We start from the raw sequence: 15,939 nt of genomic DNA on the forward strand, positions 1-15,939 counted from the left end.
GGGGGGGGGGGGGGGGGGGGGGGGATCAATGGCTGCCCAGAGTCTCATCTGGCCAAATCACACAACTCTTCCCATAAGTGAGCCCCAAAGCAGAACCTCACATCGGGGTATATATAGCCTTCTCCAGGGTCAGAGAATGTTACAACCCTCATAACCCACTGCCCAATCACAAAGTAACAAAGTATGGGCATTCCTGAAAAACAAGTCTCCCACCACAGGCTCCATGTGACCACATTCAGCCTATTAGGGGCAGAGTATATTTTCAAATCAGGGAAGGTGTTCAAATTCACTTAAGCCTATCAAGGGGCAGGGGAAAATCTTCAAATTACCATTACCATTACCATTACAGCCCTTTTTCCAATCTGTCCTCTCTTTTGTCATGGAAAAACTTGCAAGAAGGTGGTATGAATTGAAGTCAGCATTCATGGGGACTGAAATTGAGGAAATGAAAGACTGCACATAAGACTGGAAGCTGGCCCACTGGAATTGAGGCAAATAATTGGCATATACTTGTTAAGGTCACAGATAGATATTTCAAAGCTGTTTCCACAGAGAACAAGCAGAAGCAACTGTCCCTCTCCAGATATGTCCTGGATAAAGAAAAGTAGCTCAAGGCAAACTTCAAAAAGAATCAAAAATGAAGAGGGGAAGATGGGGAAGGTATAGCAATCCAGTTAGTTACAGTGACATTTTGCTGATTGACTGCCCTTTGCTATAGCATCTATTTATACTAATAGGGGCCTAACCACAACATTCCCCTGTCATTCTCCTAGTGTATGATATAGCTGTGTGATATAGCTGTGCAGTGAAATAGTCTGGTACAATAACTCCTAATCCAGGCTTTTTATTCTGGCTCTATTATTACTTTGAAAAATTCTTTTTAGGTGAGCTCTTCCACCCAGCTTGTACTTGCCCTCCCCCTGCCTCAAGGTGTCACCACCTCCTCTCTCTCTCTTAAGGGTTTAAACTTTCCACTTCAAAGTTCGCCCTAAATGATGATATTGCTGCTCTCTTTGTTGGCAATGGCTCTGGAATATGCAAAACTGGTTTTGCAGGAGATAATGCCCCTCAGGCTGTCTTCCCTTCTATTGTTAGGTGCCCCAGACATCAGGGTGTAATGGTAGATATGGGCCAGAAAGACACCTATGTGGGGGATGAGGCCCAGAACAAGAGAGGTATTCTGACACTTAAGTACTCCATTGAACATGGTATTGTCACCAACTGGGTTGACATGGAGAAGATCTGGCATCATATCTTCTACAATGAGTTCCATGTGACCCCTGAAGAGCACCCTGTGCTGCTCACAGAAACCCCCCTGAACCCTAAAGCCAACAGAGAAAAGATGACACAGATTATGTTTGAGACCTTCAATTACCCCAGCCATATATGTTGCCATCCATGCTGTGCTGTCCCTGTATTGCCTTTGGTCATTCCATTGGTATTGTGATGGACTCTGGTGATGGTGTGACCCACAGGTTGCCCATCTATGAAGGTTATGCCCTTCCCCACACCATCCTCCATCTGGATCTGGCTGGCTGTGATCTGATGGACTACCTCATGAAGATCCTGACCAAGAGAGGGTACAGTTTCACTACCACAGCTGAGAGGGAAATCATGCATGACATCAAGGAGAAACTGTGTTATGTCACCCTAGACTTTGAGTAGGAGATGGCCACTGCTGCATCCAGCTCCTCTCGGGAAAAGAGCTAGGAGCTCCCTGATGGTCAGGTTACCACCATTGGCAATGAAAGGTTCTACTGCCTAGAAGCTCTCTTCTAACCATCTTTCTTTGGAATTCTGTGGAATCCATGAAACTACCTTCAACTCAATCATGAAGTGTGATGTTAACATCCGTAAGGATTTGTATGCCAACACCATATTGTCAGGTAGTACCATCATGTACCCAGGCACTGCTGACAGGATGCAGAAGATTACAGCCCTAGCTCCTAGCACAATGAAAATCATGATCATTGCCCCACCTGAGCGCAAATACACTGTCTGGATTGGAGGCTCCATCCTGGCATCTCTTTCCACCTTCCAGCAGATATGGATCAGCAAGCAGGAGTATGATGAATCTGGGCCCTCCACTGTCCACCACAAATCCTTCTAAATGGACTGTTTGTGGGGTTTTTTTATTGTTTGGGGGGTTTTTTGGTCAAAGGGTGTGACATGATAATTGCCCACAAAAAGAAATGAGATTGGCATGGCTTTGCTTTTGTTTTTCCACTTGACTCAGGATTTAAAAACTGGAATGGTGTAGGTGATGAGCAGTCTAAAGTATGTGGGAGGCAAACATCCCCAGAGTTCTGCAGGGCGTCTTCAGGACTCTGTACATTTGGTTTTTTTTAATAGTCATTCCAAATATTGTATAATGCATTGTTACAGAGTTGCAAGCCTCAGTGAAGGCTGTCCTCTGCTGGAGCAAAGGAGCGATGTAACAAATATCCAGATTTGGGGGGGGGGGGGGTGGAGGAGGGAAGGGGAAGGTACTAGTATTGCTTTAAATATGTAATCCTTAAAAAAAAACTTTTTGTATCTTCCATCTTAATACTTGTTCCTTTTTTTAATGGTCAGACATATTGTATGGCCCCCCAAATTCCCTCCCAGCCCCCAACATAGATGTGAATGAGGACTTTTATAGTCTCCCTGCGAGTTTTGAGATTGGTGCCAGTACTTGGGGGAAGGTAGGAGCTTTACCTGTACACTGACTTAAGACCAGTTCAAATAAAAGTGCACACATTAAAGAAAATTTTTTTAATTCTTTTTATTCATTTTGAACTTAAATAGAAAAAGACAAACAAAAAAAGAACATTTCCATGTATACAGCACAACATAAAAAGAAGGTTCGGTATAAAACCCTGAATTTCCATTTTACGCCGTGTACCTTTGAAAACTCTAATAAATACTACCCATCATTTGGAAAGCTACCCTGCTCTTCTGCAGGTCCTTCTAAGTTTTTTCTGCTGTGTACTATTGTCCCCCTTCCCTCTCCACCTCACCCTAGAGAAGACTATCATTACACACAAATATGTGTGTGTATATAAGACACACACACATGCAAAATTGTATTATACATATACATATATATATATATATATTTACTAGTTCTTATTCTGGAGGTTAATAGCATCTTTCATAGGCTCTTTGTAGTTGATTTGAATATTTATGATACTCAAAATGAATTAGTCATACTGAGTTGTTCTTATGACAGTATTTCTGTTGTACATTACTATGTACAACATTCTCTTGGTTCTGCTCATTTCACTTTTCATTATTTCATGTAACTTTTTCCATGTTTTTCTAAAATCAACCAGCTCATCATTTCTTATAGCACAATAGTATTCCATCACAAACGTATACCATAATTTGTTTAGCCATTCCTCACTTGAAGGCATCCCCTCAATTTCCAGTTCTTTGCCACCACAAAGAAAGTTGTTATGAATATTTTAGAACATAAGCTATTTTCCTTTTCCCCTAATCACCTTGGGAAACAGACCTAATAGTAGTATTGCTAGGAACTCATTGGACGTAATTCCAGGTTGCTCTTCAAAATGGTTGGATCACTTCACAGTTCCACCAACAGTAAATTAGTATCCCAATTCTTCCACATCCCCTCCAACATTTGTCACTTTCTCCTTTTATTGTTTTAGCCAACCTGGCAGGTATAAGATGATATCTCAAACTTGTTTTAACTTGCACTTCTCTAGTCAATAGTCCATAGATTTATGGAATTTTTTCATATGATTATATATATATATGTATATACATATAGTTTTGATTTGCAAAACTGCTTGTTCATATCCTTTCACCATTCATCAATTGGGGAATGAGTCATATTCTTATAGACTTGACAAAGTTCTTTATATATTTGAGAAATGAGACCTTTATCTAAGAAACCATCTATAAAAATTTTCCCCAATGTTCTGCTTTCTTTCTGATCTTGGCTATATCACTTTTATTTGAACAAAAGCTTTTTTTTTTTTGAGGAGGGAAGGCAAGGCAATTAGTGTTAAGTGACTTACCCAAGGTCACACATAGTAAGTGTGTCAAGTGTCTGAGGCCAGATTTGAACTCAGGTCCTCCTGACTCCAGGGCTGGTGCTCTATTCACTATGCTATCTACCTGCCCCTTGAACAAAAGCTTTTTAGTTCAGGGCCGGCCAGGTGGCTCAGCGAGTAAGAGCACTGGCTTCAGTGTCGGGATGACCTGGATCAAATCCGAGCTCAGATACTCAGCACCACACCCAGAAATAACTGGCCGTGTAACCCTGAGCAAGTTACTTAACCCCTATTGCTTTAAAAAAAAAAAAAAAAGCTTTTTAGTTTAATGTAATTGAAATTATATATTTTGCACCTCATAATACTTTCTATCTCTTGTTCATAAATTGCTCTCCTATTCATAAGTCTGATTGATAATACTGTTCATGTTCTTCTAATTTTCTTGTAATATCTCCCTTTATAGCTAGGTCATGTGTCAATTTTGACCTTGTCTTGGCAAACAGTGTAAAATATTGGTCTAAACGCAATTTCTACCAGATTGCTTTCCATTTTTCCCAACAATTTTTACCAAATAATAAATTCTTATTCTTGAAACTTAAAGTCTTTACACTTGTTAAACACAAAGTTATTATAGTAATTTGCTGCTGTGATATTGTATATTTACTCTGTTCCACTGATCTGCCTTTCTATTTCTTAGTCAATACCAAATAGTTTTGATAATTACTGCTTTTTAAATATAGTTTAAGATTTGGTACTGCTGAACCCCCATTCTCTTTATTAATTCCTTTGAAATTCTTTTGATTTTCCAAATGAATTTTGTTATTTTTTCCAACTCAGTAAAATATTATTTTATAATTGTGATGGCATTGAATAGATTAGTTTAAGTAGAATTGTAATTTTCATTATATTAGCTCTGCCAATGAACAGTTACTGTTTCTGCAATTATTTCAATCTGACTTTATTTGAAATATAAAGTGTTTTATAATTATGTTCATGAAGTTCCTGGGTTTGTTTTGGCAATTTTACTCCCAGGTATTTTATACTGTCTACAGTTATTTCAAATGGGGTATCTCTTACTATCACTTCTCACAGGGTTTTGTTGGTGATATTCAGAAATGCTGATTGTTGATTAGGGTTTATTTTATATCCTGCAACTTTGATGAAATTAACTGTTTTAACTAACTTTTTAGTTGAATCTTTAGGATTTTCCAAGAATATCATATTGTTTGCAAAAAAAGAGTTTTATCATTTCATTGCCCATTCTAAATTCTATCAATTTCTTTTTCTTATTGCTATTGCTAGCATTCTAAATAATATTGAATAATATTAGTGATGATGGGCATCCTTGTTTCACTCCTGATCTTACTGGGAAGGCCTCTAGCTTATCCCCTCTATAAACAATGCTTGCTGATGGATTTTAGGTAGATGCTTCTTATCATTTTAAGAAAATATCCATTTAGGGGCTAGGTGGCACAGTGAATAAAGCACCAGCCATGGAGTCAGGAGGGCATGAGTTCAAATCCATCCTCAGACATGTTATTAACAGAAAAAGTAGCCATGTGACCTTGGGTGAGTCACAACCCCAGTTGCTCTCCAAAAAGGAAAAAAAAATACTGCTTTCAAGTGTCTTTAATAGAAATGAGTGTTATATTTTATCAAAGCTTTTCCTTCATCAATTGATATAATCATATTTTTGTTGATTTTGTTCTTAATATAATCAATTATGTTAATAGTTTTCCTTACGTTAAACTTCCCTGCATTTCTGGTATAAATCTTACTTAGAATGTATCATCTTTGTAATATGTTGTTGTAGTCTCCTGACTAGTACTTTATTTAGGATTTTTGCATCCATATTCATTAGTGAAATTGGTCTATAATTTTTTTTCTGTTATTACTAGTAAGTGTTATCAGTCTCCAGAATGTTAGTGTTGGTCTTACAGTATCCTTTCAGCACCACGGTCAGGGGTGTAGGAAGGAACAGAAAACTGTGAGTTAAGTCAATACTAGAGTAAGGTTTGTTTACAATTCAGTTGTGCCGTTTGCCATTGGGGCCATGTGGGGATGGCATGTAGTATGATATTTGAGGTTATTATGCCTGTAGGCAGTTTGGAGGTGAGCCTTTTGGGCTTTAGAAAGGTGCCATTTCATTGTCTGGGTTTCCCCAAGCAAAATTTCCCCTGACGTTGCTATGTTGCCATGCTTCTTAGTTCTCTTCCCCAGTGTAATAAGAAAGCAGGCAGGAGAAAATTTGTGTGAGTTTGTGTATGTGTGTGTGTGTGTGTGTGGGTGAGTGTTTATTTATATGTTACATCTCCAAATGTCTGGTGTCTTGTAGACACTTTTTGCATCAGCTTCAAAGAGTCAGGGCCAGAAGTATCTGAGACTGAGATGAGGAGTCCTGTTCAGAGGCAGCTTTGGCTGTGTGTCTGACTTGATGCCTTCTCTGACACTGTTTCATCATTCTAAGTATTTCTGAAAGCCCAGACATAATATAAAATATAAGGTATACTCTTACACTGAGGTAAGGACAAAGATGTGATCTCAAGCCAAATAAGCTTTCAATTGCCTATGATTTAATTTCTAGAATGAGAAAGGAGGTCACTGAGTGACCAGAAAAGGGTGTAAAATTGACTTGGGAAGTAGGGAAATAGGGCAGTAGCAAGAGTCTTGGATTTTAAAGCAGAGGACCAGAGTTCAAATTCTGCTTTACTAGTGGTAGGATTTTCAGCAGGTCAGTTAACCTCTCTGAACCTTAGTTTCCTTGCTTAAAAATGAGGAGCTTGGGGCAGGTAGGTGACACAGTGAATAGAGCCCCAGCCCTGGAGTTGGGAGAACCTGAGTTCAAATCCAGCCTCAGATACTTAACACTTGCTAGCCATGTGACCTCAGGAAAGTCACTTAACCCCAATTGCCTTGCCTTCCCCCCTCCAAAAAGACAAAAAAAATAAATAAAAATAAAAATGAGGAGTTGGACTACCTAGTTTCTCAGATCATTTTCTTTTTTTTTTTCATTTTTCAAATGCTTTATTAACTTCTGATTTACATCATTCATTTCCACTAGATTTTGAGTTACAAATTTTCTCCCCATTTTTCCCCTACCCACCGCCCCAAAATAGCAGTCCCATAGGACATCACCTCCTCCAATCTGCTCTCTCCCATATGTTCTCCAATGCCCCTTCCATTTTTCCAATAGGGCATGGTGGATCTCTATGCCCCAGTGCCTGTATATGTTATTTCCTGATTACATGTAAAATAGTATTAATAATAGTGTGTATATATATATATATATATATATTATATATATATATATATATATAAAAACTTTGAATTCCAGATTCATTCCCTTCCTTTCTTGTCACCCACCCTTGCTGGGAAGATAAGCAGTTCAGTATAGGTTGCACATGTATAGCTAAGGAAAAACATTAACATAGTAGATATATTGTAAAAGACTGACTATATTTCCCTCCCTCCTATCCCACCTCCCACTTGTTTTATTCTCTACTTTGATCCAGTCCCTTTTCAAAAGTGGGTGCTTCCAATGTCTCTCCCCCCTACCCTGCCCTCCCTTCCATCATCCCCCGTCTCATCCCCTTCCCCCCTACTCTCCAGTGGGGTGAGATACCCTATTTAGTGTGTGTCACTCCCTCCCTGAACCAAATTCAATGAGAATTTGCCTTCCTATTATTCCCCTCCATTGAAACCATTTTCCCTTGCCTCTTCTATGAGACAGTTTACCCCATTCTGTCTCTCCCCATCTCCTCTCATTATATTCCTCTCTCACCTCTTAAATTCACCTTTTAAGTATCATCCCTTCCTATTAAATTGGTCCTGTGCCCTCTATCTATGTATACCTGTAAACATATATACACACATTCACCAATGGATTTATACGCCCATATACCCTCCGATATAGACATATATATTTCTATTCCCTTCAACTAGTTTCATACTGAGAAAAGTCTCATCAGTTACAATTATTGTTTTTCCATGTAGGAATGTTAATAGTTTGACTTTGATAAGCTCCTTATGATTTCTTTTCCCTGTTTACCTTCTCATGCTTCTCTTGCTTCTTGTATTTGAATGCCAAATTTTCTATTCAACTCTGGTTTTTTCAGCAAGAATGCTTGAAAGTCTTCTATTCCACTGAATGACCATATTTTCCCCTGAAACATGATACTCAGTTTTGCTGGGTAGATGATTCTTGGTTTTAATCCGAGCTCCTTTGACCTCCAGAATATCATATTCCAAGCCCTTCAATCCCTCAGTGTAGAAGCTGCCAGATCCTGGGTTATCCTGATTGTGTTTCCACAATATTCAAATTGTTTCTTTCTGGTTACTTGTAATATTCTCTCCTTGATCTGGGAATTTTGGAACCTCACTATAATATTCCTAGGAGTTTTCTTTTTGGGATCTTTTTCAGGAGGTGATTGTTGGATTCTTTCAACCTCTATTTTGCCCTCTGGTTCTAAAACATCAGGGCAGTTTTCCTTGAGAATTTCTTGGAGGATGATTTCTAGTTTCTTTCTTTGATCATGGCTTTCAGGTAGTCCAATAATTTTAAAATTATCTCTCCTGGATCTCTTTTCTAGGTCAGTAGTTTTTCCAATGAGATATTTCACATTGCCTTCTATTCTTTCATTTGTTTTGGATCTGTTTAACAGCATCTTGATTTCTCATAAAGTCATTAGCTTCCATTTGCTCCAATCTAATTCTCAAGGAGTGATTCTCCTCAGCAAGCTTTTGAGATTCCTTTTCCATCTGGCAAATTTGGCTTTTTAAGGCATTCTTCTCCTCATTGCCTTTTTGAGCCTCTTTTGCCATTTGAGTTAGTCTATTTTTTAAGGTATTATTTTCCTCAGTCAGGCTGTTGACTCTCATTTCATAATTTTCTTGCATCATTCTCCTTTCTCTTCCCAATTTTTCCTCCACTTCTCTTATCTGCTTCTTTTTGGGGTTAAGTAACTTGCTCAAGGTTACATGGCCAGTTATTTCTGGGTGTGGTGCTAAGTATCTGGGCCTGGATTTGATCCCCAGGTCATCCTGACACTGGAGCCAGTGCTCTTACTCACTGAGCCACCTGGCTGTCCCTTATCTGCTTCTTAAAGCCCTCTATGGCCTATAACCAGCTTGTATTTTCCTTTGAAGCTTTTGGTGCAGGAGTTCTGACTTCACTGTCTTCCTCCTGTTCCATATTTTGCTCCTTTTTGTCCCCCAAATAGGAGTTTAATGTTGGATTCTTCTATTTGCTTTGCTTCCTTTGCCTGGTCATGTTGCCAGTCAATTACTTGACTTTTGGGCTTTTTGCCACAGTAGGACTTTGCCACCAGACAGGGGAGCTTGGTACCAAATGCTGGGGTTTTCTCAGCTTCTGGAGGTATTAGTTGGGTGCCTTCTTTGAGGCCTCCATACGCTCTGGCAAGCTGGTCACACACCCCAGGACCTCCACCCTAGACTGCAATCCAGATCCAAGCAGGTTAAAGCAAGAGCAATTACCCCTCTGACTGGTCACTTTGTCCCCCTAGAGTCTGCAGGCCAGGGGCTGAAGCTGCCACGTGGCTTCTCACCCCAGGGGCAAAAACTGACTCACTCCCACCTACTAGGTCCCAAAGTCCACACTGCACTGACATCTCACTTTGTCCTTTGCATCTACATGTTGATAATTCTGGATCACCACAGCTGCCGCTGATCTGGAGTCCCTCCAGCCGGTAGTTGGTTAGGCCTGCCCAGGCGCTAAAACCTCTGGCTCACAAGGGGCTGGGGTCGGCCAGAGTGCTGTGCTGACCAATTTCTGCCAGCCTGCCAGGATGACCTCAGCAGGAGGTTAGCTTCTGTCATTTTGTGGGTTCTGTAGCTCCAAAGTTTGTTCAGAGTCCCCTTTTACATGGATTGGAGGTGGTGAGAGTCAGAGTCGTGCAGAGGTCTTGTTTCTACTTCACCATCTTGACTCTGCCCCCCTCAGATCCTTTTCAACACTATATTTTATGACCCTACGATTTTCAGAGGAATGACTTGAACAACTCTATGCATATTTTAATTCTTAGATATGTAGTAAGGCTCTACCCGACATGTAACTTGGGGGTGCCTTTATGTAGCTACAAGGGAGGTAGAATAATCCTCTTTAGCCTCTTTCTCCCAACTTTTATTGAAGAAAGATTTTATTTCCTGCCAAGAGGGAAAGCGGGAGGGAGAAGAAAGAAGTCTGATTACTTTATTCTCCTTAGGGTGCAGTGGAGTAGTATTGCTGATGGTTAATTAAATGGAAAACAATTTTTAATATTCATTTGTTAAAATTTTGAGTTCCAAATTTTCTCTCCCCTTCCTTTCCCTTTCCCCTCTTTGGGAATGCAAGCAATTTGATATAGATTATAACTGTGCAATCATGCAAAACATTTCCATATTAGTCATGTTGTGAAAGAAAACAACAACAAAAAAAACAAGAAAGATAAAGAAAAGTTTAAAAATATGCTTCAGTCTGCACTTTGACTCCATCAGTTCTTTCACTGGAAGTGGATAGCATTTTTCATTATAAGTACTTTGGAATTGGCCTTGGGTCACTGTATTGCTGAGAATCACTAAGTCATTCACATTTATCTTCATACAATATTGCTTCTTCTCTGTACCATGTTCTCCTGGTTTTGCTCACTCCTCTTTGCATCAACTCATGTAAGTCTTTCCAGGTTTTTCTAAAAGCATCTTCTCATCATGTCTTGTAGCACAATACTATTCCATCAGAATCATATACCACAACTTGCTCAGCCATTCCCCAATTGATGGGCATCCCCTCAATTTCAATTCTTTGCCACCACAAAAAGAGCTGCTGTAAGTATTTTTGTACACATAGGTCCTTTTCCTTTTCCTTATATCTCTTTAGGATACAGACCTAGTAGGGATATTTCTAGGTCAAAGGGTTTGCAGAGTTTTATAGCCCCTTGGGTATAGTTCCAAATTGCTCTCCAGAATGCCTTCATCAGTTCATAAGTCCACCAGTGGTGCCTTAGTGTCCCAACTTTCCCACATTCCCTCCAACATTTGTCATTTTCCTTTTCTGTTATATTAGCCAATCTGACAAATATGAGGTGATACCTCAGAGTTGTTTTAATTTTCATTTCTCTGATCAATCATGATTTGGAGCATTTTTTCATATGGTTATAGATAGTTTTGATTTCTTTGTCTAAAAACTGCCTGTTCATATCCTTTGACCATTTATCAATTGGGGAATGGCTTGTATTCTTATAAATTTAACTCAATTGTTCAATGATCTTAGAAAAACATCAATAAACTTGCACAAAATATTACATGGGGAACCATTTCCTCCTTCCTTATTGCCTATAAACATTCCAGTAGCTCACCATCCCCACCACACTCTACCCTGTATCTCCTAGATCTCCATTCCTCCCCTGCCCTGTATTCAAATTCAAAGTCTTTTTGAGTCTCAAGCAAAACCCCATACTCTTTTCCTCTGTAATAAAAGCAGGGAATTCAGAAACTTGGCATTTAAGCATAATACAGAATTTTACAGGACCTTATCATCACAGTTTCAGATGCTTGTATTACAGCCTGTGAGGGCACTAAGACACAATACGGTGTCTTTTTTATCTCAGTGCACAAGTTGGGATGCAGTAGTCTCCAAAATTGTCCTAGCAATCCATTCTCCTTCAAATTAAACTCTCTCATACAGTAACTGGAGCTTCAAGCTTCACAGTAATACTCTCTTTCTTTGCCATACAAAGTCATTTTTTCTCCCATTCTACACCAAAATCTGTAGTGTTGAAGAAATGGCAGAGGAAGGAGTCTTGGAAGATATACAAATTTTTTGTTTGTTTGATTTTTTGGAGGCAAGGTAATTGGGGTTAAGTGACTTGCCCAAGGTCACACAGCTAGTAAGTGTTAAGTGTCTGAGGCTGGATTTGAACTCATGTCCTCCTTACTCCAGGGCTGGTGCTTTATTCACTGTAACATCTAGCTGCCCCCCTTATGAGCAGAATTTTTATATTCATTGAAATAGTGAGGACAGAGATTGAAGAAGAATGGATTGAGCAAAGGCATGAGAAGCATAAGGTATATTCAAAGAATGAGAAGTCCTATGTGCAATTTGAAAAGTGCTTGATCCTAAGCATGCTTCAGTACCACCCATGTTTAATTATAAGGGGAACTAGAATTGTCTGAAGAACCCATAGTACCTGTTCTGATGTCTCTGTCTCTTTTTTTGTGTTTTTAAGGCCTGAAGTTTGATGGAACAGAAGTACCATTGTACAAAGTCAGTATCATTATCCCTCCCCACTTCCCCTTTTATCTCTTTGTCTCTTGCCCTCTTCCCATGTTCCCTCTTACCTTCTTACCAGCCTCAGCACTAAAGAAAGCCATATTCCAGGTTGACTATTTAGGCATGAACCGAGTGGTCTTTAGGATTCAGAAGGCATTATGTATCTAGATTTCCAGTGAGTGTGGGGTGGGGAGCAGCAACTTCCAGCCTCCAAGGTATTCCATCTACCCACAGCCTGCAAGTCCCACTATAGGAACACCCTGCCCATCTCTTTGGAAAGAGAGTGTCTGCCAATCAAATTTAGTGTCTGTTTGCCTCACCTCCCAGGTTACCCTGAAGGCCTCCTTAGGGACACTGAACTCTCTTGCTGACATGCCAGACAATGAGGTGCTGGGTAGAGGACAGAAACAGCTGACCATATTGACCCCTTCCCAAAATCGTCTGAATTTCATCCTGCAGCATGTGACATACACCAGCACTATCTACCAGTCAGGAGCTGTGGACATTGGTGAGAGCCAATCCTAGAACCCTTTGGGAGAAAAAAGGCACCAGACCAGTTAGGGCTTTCTCATACTGGATTTTTTTTTTTTTTTTTTTTTGCTTTTTGGAGGGCAATTGGGGTTAAGTGACTTCCCCAAGTTGACACGGCCAGTTAAGTATTAAGTGTCTGAGACTGGATTTGAACTCAGGTCCTCCTGACTCCAAAGCCTGTGCTCTATTCACTGTGCCACCTAGCTGCCCTGAGACTGTCTCCTTGAGGAAATATCTATCAACCTAAGTAAGAAGAGAGAGGGAATGGTTCTTCTTTTGACTGTGTGTCATGTTGCACCTGTTCTGCAGGTGGCTTTTTTCACTTCATGCTGTCCACAAGGCAGTGTCCACAGAGAAGGAAGTATATCTGTGATCTGCTGAGGGGGGAAGGGAGCTTTCTTATATCTTCCTGTTTGGTCCCTACTATATTACAATGCTCACTAATTTTTGAACCACACCTGTTATTTCATTGGCATAGGGAGCTCCTGGAAATAATGTTCCTATTCTGTGACATGGTCTTTGAGAGTTACCTGAAGAATTAAGAGGTTAAGTGACTTCCCTAAGTCACAAATCAAAAAGGGTCAGAAACAAGATTTAAACCTAGGTATTCTTATTCCTGAGGCTGGCTCACTGTCCATTGCACCATAATGCTTCTCAGAATCACTAATAATATCCTGAATTTCCATGAATTCTTTCCATGGAATACTTAAGACTTCTGTGACTTTAGCTATAATTTTGGAGGGAGAGAGAAGGCATGGAGGTGGTCCATACCTTTTATTGAGCACAGTCTTATGCTGAGAAAGAATCCTATCTCCAAGTGAGCCCAGTCTGACATTGCCCAGATAGAGAATAAGATATACATAGAATGATGCACAAGGGCAGACTGTAGCCATGAGTAAGAAAGGGATGATTCTGCCATGATCTGTGTAGGGAGGGAAGCAGAGACCTATAGAAATTAAGCCATCCTCTCAAGGTCATAAGACAAACTAAGGACAAAGTGAAGCCAGAATTCCTGAATCCCAGACCTGGGTTAATTCTTCATATCTTCTGTTCCCTTGTCAATCAGACTTCCCTGAGCTAGAGTAGGAGGATGATACTCCCCAGGGCTAAAGAAAGGGACCTTACACCGACTCGCTCTTTCTCCTTTCAGTGAGTATTGAGTTTGGTAGTTCAGTGGCTAAATTTCCTGTGAATGTCAAACTGCCCACCATCCCCAAGTTGTTTGACCCTGGGCCAGGTAAGTCCTTTGTCTATTTTACTCCATGGAGATATGTAGAGTAACACCCCAGAAATTACTTGGAAATATTCTAGCTCATGTGGTTTAAATATCTAAAGTCATTTACAGGTTGCTACTCATTTTCAGTTTTATTATTTCATTTACTGATTTGTTAATCTCCACTCTGATAGATGGTGGAGGTTACAAAAGCAAAAAACGAAATGACCCCTGCCTTCAAGGGGCTTACATTCAAAACATAAAATGAATATATTGTGAGGAGTAAAAGGAACAAGGGAGAGTTCAAACAAAGTGCTCTAGGTCTATTTAAAGAAAGAAATAACATTAACATCTAGGATAATCAGGGAAGACCTCTAGGATAAAATGTCACTTGGCTGAATTTTATTTTTTAAAGCAATTGGGGTTAAGTAACTTGCTCAAGGTTACACGGCCAGTTGTTTTTTGTGTGGGAGCCAAGTGTCTGAGGCTGGAACCGATCCTGGATCTCCCGACACCAGAGCCAGAGCTCTTACTCACTGCACCACCTGGCTGCCACACTTGGCTGAATTTTAAAGAATGATAAGGAAGGAATATGAAGGATGGAAGTTGGGAAAGACTGCATTCCTAGTATGGGGACTGGCTTGTGCAAATGCTTGGGAGTAACTCCTTGGAAGTAAGTTATACACAGGGGACAGCTAATAGCTCCTTTTGGCTGGAATGTAGAGTATGTGAAGAAGAAAGAGTATAGAAAAAGGGGTTCAGGCAAGATTCTTGAAGGATACTCAAGCTTGGGGGAAGGAGATGGATGGCTTAGTAGATAGAATATTGTAGCTGGGGTCAAGAAGACCGAAGTTCAAAATCTGCCTCAGACACTCGCTAGCTGTGCCCTCATTTACTTATCTAGAAAAATAATAGTACATACCTGCCACAGCTGTAGTGTGGATCAAATGAGTTAGTATGTATAAAGTGCTTATTATTGGTTTTGTTGTTGTTATTCAGCAAAGGAGAATGATGAACGGGTCAGAAAGGCAAGGGGACAACCCGATGAGAGCAGTAACAAAAGCCAAGTGAAGGAGTATCTATATGAGATAAGGGTAGTCAGATCAAGAAGCATGAGAACCAAAATAGGCCACCAGGAGTTAAAAAGTCATTGGCTTCTCTAAATATATAAAAGGTCAAAGGGGAGAATAAGCATTTCTCAAAAGACTTGTACCTTATTAATGTAAGAGAATGCTCCTTATTACTAATAATGAGGAATTCAAATTAAAACAACTCTGATGGACGGCAGAGGCAGCTGGCCAGTATAAGATGGCGGCAGGAGAGGTGGCAGCAGACCGGGCAGCCTGCCTCAGAGCAGCCAGAGCAGCCGCTTTCAGGAGGATGCCCTGAAGTGGGGAGCAGAGCGCTGAAACTTGCCGGCTCCTGGGCTTGTAACCACCCTAGCTGGACACCTTCTGACTTGATTGGTCTGTGTCCCACTGTGGCCCAGCCTGCCCCCCTCTTCCTGGGCCTGTCCCCCATTTTCCCCTGTGGCCAGTCCTCCTTGTCCCGAGACTGAACCAGTTTCCCCTGTGGGACCCATTTCCCCCCTTCCTTGGCCTGCCCCCACTTCAGTCCTCCCTGGTCAGCTGCCTTCTCTCCCTGCCAGACACCTCATTTGGGTAACCTTAATTCCCTCTCCCTGGGAACTTGGTTAGACCCTCACTGGTGCCTGGGTCCCTTTGCGCAGCCTGAAATATGCAGGCCCCAATGCCGTCTCTCGCAGCAGGGCAGGGGTCAGGGTAGCCCCTGGGGAAAACAGTTCCCAGGGTTCTGGGAGTCATTTCTTCCCAGCTTCTCAAGTCTCAGGTACCCCTTTCACCTCACCCTCAGAACTGTTCTGTTTGGACCCCGTTAGTCGGAAAGCATCTGGTGGCTTGCATTTCTGACTCCTA

At 40.7% G+C, this 15,939-nt stretch overlaps 1 protein-coding gene across 1 annotated transcript in view; it reads left to right on the forward strand.

Moving 5' to 3' along the window:
• Positions 1–15,939, forward strand: part of LOC138143210 (beta-1,4 N-acetylgalactosaminyltransferase 2-like) — a 50,426-nt gene that overhangs the window by 21,995 nt on the left and 12,492 nt on the right. The window contains 3 exon segments of the mRNA XM_069064454.1: positions 12,218–12,255; positions 12,589–12,769; positions 13,943–14,029. Coding sequence (XP_068920555.1) covers positions 12,218–12,255; positions 12,589–12,769; positions 13,943–14,029 — 306 coding nt within the window.

The sequence above is a fragment of the Petaurus breviceps genome, unplaced genomic scaffold (genome assembly GCF_028583685.1).
Source record: "Petaurus breviceps papuanus isolate PSGF00001 unplaced genomic scaffold, PetGlider_PUasm1.0 90630, whole genome shotgun sequence".
In the NCBI taxonomy this organism is placed as follows: Eukaryota; Metazoa; Chordata; class Mammalia; order Diprotodontia; family Petauridae; genus Petaurus; species Petaurus breviceps.